Raw genomic sequence first — 6,739 nt, forward strand, 5'->3', positions numbered from 1 at the left:
GGGTCAGTCATGGTTTTGTTTTTGTTTTTTCTATAAAGGACCAGACCATAAATATTTTAGGCTTTCTAGGCCATATGGTCACAGCTATTCATTACTGCTGCTGTACTGCACAAGCAGCCACAGAAAATACATAATCAAGTGAGAGTGGTTGTGTCCCAATCAAACTTTATTTACAAAAACAGCTGGCCAGATCTGGCCCACGGGCCATACTTGGCAACCCCTGTATTATATGGATACATTTCTACAGCAAGACCGACTTTAATCAACATGCTCACAAATAAGACACAGGTCATATGGCTTTGTCATGGGTGCCGTAAAAGATGTTAGACAATTAGGATCCATACTTTCATTTTAAATGTAAACATATTACCTTACCACAAATTTTTCTTGCCTTTTGTTTAGTAAATTTTTGCCATTTTTATAATTTAAAAAACAAAAATGTACTCCGTAATACAACCACTTACAAATTCTATAACAAATCCAAGTGTATGCATATTTATACTCAATGAACATTCCTTATAAACACTATATGCTTGTTTTAATGGACAATGACTTTTTAATAATACTTTCTAGTAACACCTACAGCCAGGAATTAGTGGTAGTGTTGGCAGGCTAAGAACACAGGTGTTTTAAAGTCAGAAATAGGGGCGCCTGGGTGGCGCAGTCGGTTAAGCGTCCGACTTCAGCCAGGTCACGATCTCACGGTCCGTGAGTTCGAGCCCCGCGTCAGGCTCTGGGCTGATGGCTCGGAGCCTGGAGCCTGTTTCCGATTCTGTGTCTCCCTCTCTCTCTGCCCCTCCCCCGTTCATGCTCTGTCGCTCTCTGTCCCAAAAATAAATAAAAAAAAAAAAAAAAAGTTTAAAAAAAAAAAAAAAATAAAGTCAGAAATAACACCAGAAGTTAAAGCAGGAGGAGATGATAGTAACAAGGGGAGGAGGGGGGAAAATGTCCCACCTGTGAAATGAAAGCTACAAATTTCATTTTGGCCAGGAGCCCCAAATGTCTCCTGTCTTCCTCCTATCTCAATATGCTTCACCTCTCCTGACAGTAAAAAAGTAACACTGCAAGCCAAAAACAGAAAAGTATGTCAAGAGTTTATCATGGACGTGAGGGCTGCAATGAGGAACGCGGTCATTATAAAATGGGAGTTGCCCAGACCACTAGCAGCAAAGTAACCCTGAAAAGCAGCGCTGACTCACAGGAAACACGGACTAACCAGTGATCTGAAAAAATAACAAATACAGAATAAGCCATCAAACAGGATGACCTAATAATATTGATCAGCTAGCTCACAGGGCTCACCCATTTAACATTCCCATGTGGGCTTTTCACTATTTCCTAGGCTTCCCTTTCCACCCCACCTCCTGTCACATTTCCCTCCTCCCCAAACTTCCTCCCCCATCATCATGCTCAGACAGCAGTTCCCCTACAAAAGTGTCCTTCCAGCTGGGTTACAAGTTGCTGTCCTTCACACCTACAGGTCAGAGAAGCAGGCCATGGATACACCTCCACACCATTGTACCTACCCCGCAACACCTGATATCTAGTGCCTGTTCTTGTTCATGTAACGATCACCTAACCTATCGTGTGTCTCAATACCTACAGGTCTCAGTGTGTGTCACACATGTGAACATCAGTTAAGAGTGGTGTGTGGGGAGGGTGGCTAGTGAGCACTGCTGCACGAGGTCACCAAGCCCAAAGATGAACAACAGGAATTTGATTTCAGGTGGTCAGTATCACAAAGGTACAAAGTTATGTCTTTAGGCTCAAAGCACAAAGGGCCCACGGCAGCATCCATCTGCCTCCACCTCTGGGAACACATCTCCCACGTGCACAGATGGGGTCTCTGCACCAATAGCGCACCTTGTTACATTATTACTAGCGTTACAATAGAAGTAACAGTTACACTTTGAATCCCAACTACCGAGCCTCTTACAGCTCAAAAGAAAGGCTCTACTGTGCATTTATTTCTAATTCCTGGATCTGCGATATCTAAATGACACAATCCAGACTTTTGACTAATTCAGAATGGCCTTCATGATAATCGGTTTCTATGAAGTAACCATTTCTCATTCCATAGCTGTTGCTGAAACTTTTATCATCCCAGTAATGTAGCATGAGAAAATGACCTTAAGAACATTGTTACACCAGATACAAAATAGTCTTATTGTTAAACTGTAGTAGGATTTTGGAAGGTTTACTTGTAGGGAAAGGATGGTCTTCTGTGACAACATAATCCTAACAAAGGAGAAAACCAAATTGCTCTGGAAAGAGCAGGTGGAGGTGCTCCTGGAATACTTACAATAAAGTCACTGCTGAGTTTTCCAGCAGGCCATTCAACTTTGGAACAGCAGTTTTCCACTAACATAGTAGGATCTAAATCTCTCATATGCACTATGTGAGGCTAACCTTAAATATAAAAGTTACCTGCATACAGGACATTTTTCCCTCTACTCAAACTATGTCATCAAGAAGGAAGCACAGGGTGGCAGGGTGGCTGGGTGGCTTGGTCGGTTAAGCGTCATACTTTGGTTCAGGTCACGATCTCAAGGTTTATGGGTTCGAGCCCCACGACAGGCTCTGTGCTAACAGCTCAGAGCCTGGAGCCTGCTTCAGATTCTGTGTCTCCCTCTGTCTCTGCCCCTCTCCTGCTCACACTCTGTCTCTTTCTCTCAAAAATAAAAAAGCATAAAAAAAGAAAAAAGAAAAGAAGGCACAGTTGTGGAGAAGGCATCAAGTATAAAGCTAGCTCGTGTTTACTGAGAGCTTACACCATGCCAGCTACCATGGATTATTTTTAATCCTAACGACCACATTATGATGTGCGCTACTCCCATTTTATAAGGAAGCAAATTTTGAGTCAGCACCTAGAAAAGTGGCAAAACTACAGTTACAACCTTGGTTGCAGGACGCTGGTCCACAACCACACCTGTACACAATTGTGTTCTCTAAAATCTGGATCAGCAGCACATGTGGGAAGTGGCAAGAGTGCAAGGCTTTCCCACGTCACAAAATGGATGATTCAAGGGAAAGCTGATGGGATAATGCTACCACTGTCCAGTCCTTCAAAAGCTTAAATTTCTGGAAAATAAGGTCAGAGGGCAAATCAAGATACAGTTGACCCTCGAACAATGTTGGGGTCAGGTCATCAAACCCCTGTGCAGTCAAAAATCCATATGTAACTTCTGACTCCCCGAAAGCTTAACTGCTAGTAGCAAGACCACTGACCAGAAGCCTTACCGATAGCCAATATTTTGCATATTCTATGTGTTATGTACTGTATTCTTGTAGCAAAGTAAGCTAGAGGGGGGAAAAAATGTTAAGAAAAATCACAAGTGAAAATATACTTACAGTATTAAAAAAATCCACATAGAAGTAGACCCATGCAGTTCAAACCCCTGTTACTCAACAGTCAACTGTATAGTAATTTTAGTGAGACAGGCCAAATGAGATAAGGAAAAGAGCCCTGATTTAGAACCACTGTGCTTGTGTCCTGGTCCTTGCTAAACACAGAGACTCAAGCCCCTCGTAATAAAATTAGCATGATGAAAATACAGCTCACCTTTTTGTTGTCCCTAGAATAGTAAGAATATAAAGGAATGAGCCCAGCACCGTGCCTGGCAAGAAAAAAGAGACTACAATAGTTTGTTTTCATTTTCAATTCCTATTTCAAAACCCGAGTAGACAGCTCCTGTCTATATACTGTAAATCTTCCCTGGACACCTTCCCCCTCCTCCACCCCCAACACACTCACCCACAGAGGAACTGTTTTCTAGGTGCATATCTGTTTCTGTGAAAAAAATAAATTTCCTATCACTCAGAATCCGCCCTCTGCTAGGAGCACATAAAATTGTCTGGGTAACAGTATTTTTGCCTTATTTAATGCTTTCAATATACCAGAACCTACAAGTACTATTTAAGTACACTAAAGTTTGGGGGGAAAAAAGATGACTAAAACCAGTAACAGAACATTTCAAAGCAATAAGTATTGAAATATGCAAGCACTGTATCTTGATCAGCAGCAGCTAAGGAGTAAACTTGACTCAGGCTTTCCCCAGCCCTCTCCTACACCACAAACTGGTAGTCTTTAAAAAAAAAAAAAAAAAAAAAAATCAGAGCACTATGTCAATCATACATTTTTTAAAAAAATGTACATTCTCAGACTGAAATCAGACTGGTACGCTTTAAAAACAAAGGGTCCTGAGTAAAGCCAAGTTGTTTCCACTTTCAGATTTTTTATTAAAAAAGTGATCTAACGGTAAACTATCTTTAGGATAAAGTTTATTGTTGTGAGATATCTGCTTTGCCATTAAGAAGTGAAAGCCCAACCATAGAACCACCAGTCCGTGAAGTGTGAAAACATCAGGTGCCTGACGTCAGATACCTGACTGTATCCTTCCTCTCACAGACTGTGGCTCTTAACCACGGACACACATCGGTCCCTTATTCCTACCAAGCCACTCAGGTCTTAAGAAGTGTGAAGCATATGGCTCCTAAACACCTACAGGGAAGCTGCTAATCAACATCCTTGAGACTGGGCAAATCACAAACTTGTTTCCTGAACCAGAAAGCAGATGCTTTGGGTCCCCAATGAAACTGAAGGCTCCTCCCACTCGCAGGAGACAACCAGGTTTCAGTTCTTTCATTTTTTAGAAGGCGGATTTTAAGAAAGCAATTAACTGAGCACACGTGTTCTTCCTTCCACGCTTACGTATATTTACAATCCCTCCATTTTCTTAAAGTTAGACAAGTCCATCATAAACACACTCGCTTGAAAGGCATTAGCAACTCATTTTGAGGAATGAGTTCTAGAAGACAGGCAGAGAGAGGGGCGCAAGCCGAGTTCGGCCGAGTTTTCTTTTTAATTCCTGCACTGCCAGGCAGTTACGCGTTTATCTGTTTTCAAACAAGAGAAGCATCTAAGATGCACGATGATGCGAAGTAACGCGAGGCACCAGAACCCGGCACGAGGCAGCTGGTGTGCTCCGTGTCACAAAGGCTGCTCGGGCACAACACTGCGAGTTTGAGGCTCCCAGCTGCCTCCAATCGCATCCGGTCCCAGATCCCAAGCCAACGGGCTCCGGACCCGGCGGCGGGAAGGCGACCCGCGAGAGAGAAGCGGACAAGCACTGGGTGCCCCTCTGGGGGGGCGGGGAGCGAGAAAGTGAGGAGAGACCGCAGGAGCGAGGGGGGACGGGTGGCGGGTCCCGCGCAAGGAAAGGACAACGGGGCGGGGGTGGAAAGGGGCGATGTGACAAAGGCGCAGAAGCGCCGGCTGCAGCGCAGACCGAGGAAGGCGACCCGGGCACCGGGGCCGGGGAGGATTAGTGACCGACGGGAGGGGGAGGAGGCTTCTGGGGCCCGCGGCGGATTGCAGCGCGCGAGCCGGCCCCGAGGGGCGCGTGGCCGGGGCGGGGGAGGCGGGCGCGTCGGTCACCTGTATTGTTTGAAAAGCTGGTCCGACTCCCTGAAGCCGTTGTTGAGCAGCATGTTTATGCCGGCCAGGGCCAGCTCCGCGTCCTGCAGGGGCGCCGCCGCCGCCGCCGCCGCGGCCGAGTCTCTGTCGTCCTGCCGCCGCGGCCGCTGCTGCTCCGAGCCGGCCATGGGCGCGCGAGGCTGTGCGCAGGGCCGAGGAGAGGTGGGGCGGCAGCTGCTGCGGCCCCCGCGCGCCCGGAGCCCGGCTCTACCTGCCCGGAGCGCCGCGCAGCCAAGCGGGGCGGGGGAGGGGCGGCGTGGGGCGGGGCGGGCCGGGGGAGGAGGGAGGAGCCGGTCCGGCTGCAGCGCGGCGGGGGACGTGAGCGCCCAGGCCGCCGCCGCCGCCCGCCGCGGGGATTACTCAGCAGCCGCCCGCCCGCCTGCTCCTCCCGCTCCCTGCGAGACGCCCGCCTCGCGCGGGCACCCAAGAGGAATCCGTTTCCGGGTGTCTCTCACCCCGCCGAGCCGGGCCCCGAGCGGCCGCCGCCCCTGCTTCCTGCAGCCCCCGCACGCCGCCGGGGTCCCTCTCGACCCGGGTCGCCACCCCGCCCGCACGCGTGCCCCGCCGCCCTGGGCCAGCGCGCCAAGCGTGCTCGGACACTCGCGAGGCACCGAGGCCCGGACTTTGACTCTTTCTTGCAAAAGAGCCGAGCCGGGGGTCGCGCGGAAACAGGCGGGTTGCAAAGGGAACTGGGAACTCCGCCTTGGATGCAGCGAGAACGCGCGGCACTCACAACTCTGACCCCCAGTGCTGCTGGCGCCCACGACCCCCAACTTTAAACGGATCTTGGGCCCGCCCTCTAGCCCAAGGTAGCCAATCCCCGAGGAGGTGGGCGGCGGGGGCGGGGCCCCAGGGCACCTGCTGGACTTCAGCCGGGAGCCCAGCGCTGAGCGGGAGCGGAGAGGATCCCGGATCCTGGTTCGCAGCTTCTCTGGCCGCCGCCAATATCTGCGAGATGGGGCAAGAGGACGAATGGAGGCCAATGTGGCGTACACCTAAATATTTAAAGCTTATCAATTAAGCTCTTCAGGTGTTTTCTATTATAACCCTGGCAATTATACTTTCAAACCAATGAAACAGAAAAATAAGTATAAAGCTAGGGTTTATTATATGACCGAATATCAGTAAAATGTCAAAGATGACAGAACTTAGTCATTATGGCATATGTCTGACTGTTCTGATGGTGGGCTGGTAATAATGTGTGCGTGGGTAATATTATAAAGACAAACAATTCACAAGTAATTTTTGTTTTTCCATAGATTT

General features: G+C 48.5%; 1 protein-coding gene across 1 annotated transcript in view; it reads right to left on the minus strand.

Annotated features, from left to right (window-relative positions):
* Nucleotides 1-6,211, minus strand: part of TTC39C (tetratricopeptide repeat domain 39C) — a 109,153-nt gene extending 102,942 nt beyond the window's left edge. Inside the window, exon 1 of the mRNA XM_049619621.1 lies at nucleotides 5,438-6,211. Within this exon, the coding sequence (XP_049475578.1) occupies nucleotides 5,438-5,604 (167 nt within the window). The 5' untranslated portion in view covers nucleotides 5,605-6,211. The remainder of the gene's footprint in view (nucleotides 1-5,437) is intronic.
* Between the last annotated feature and the right edge of the window lie 528 nt (nucleotides 6,212-6,739).

This window comes from Panthera uncia (genome assembly GCF_023721935.1).
Source record: "Panthera uncia isolate 11264 chromosome D3 unlocalized genomic scaffold, Puncia_PCG_1.0 HiC_scaffold_8, whole genome shotgun sequence".
In the NCBI taxonomy this organism is placed as follows: Eukaryota; Metazoa; Chordata; class Mammalia; order Carnivora; family Felidae; genus Panthera; species Panthera uncia.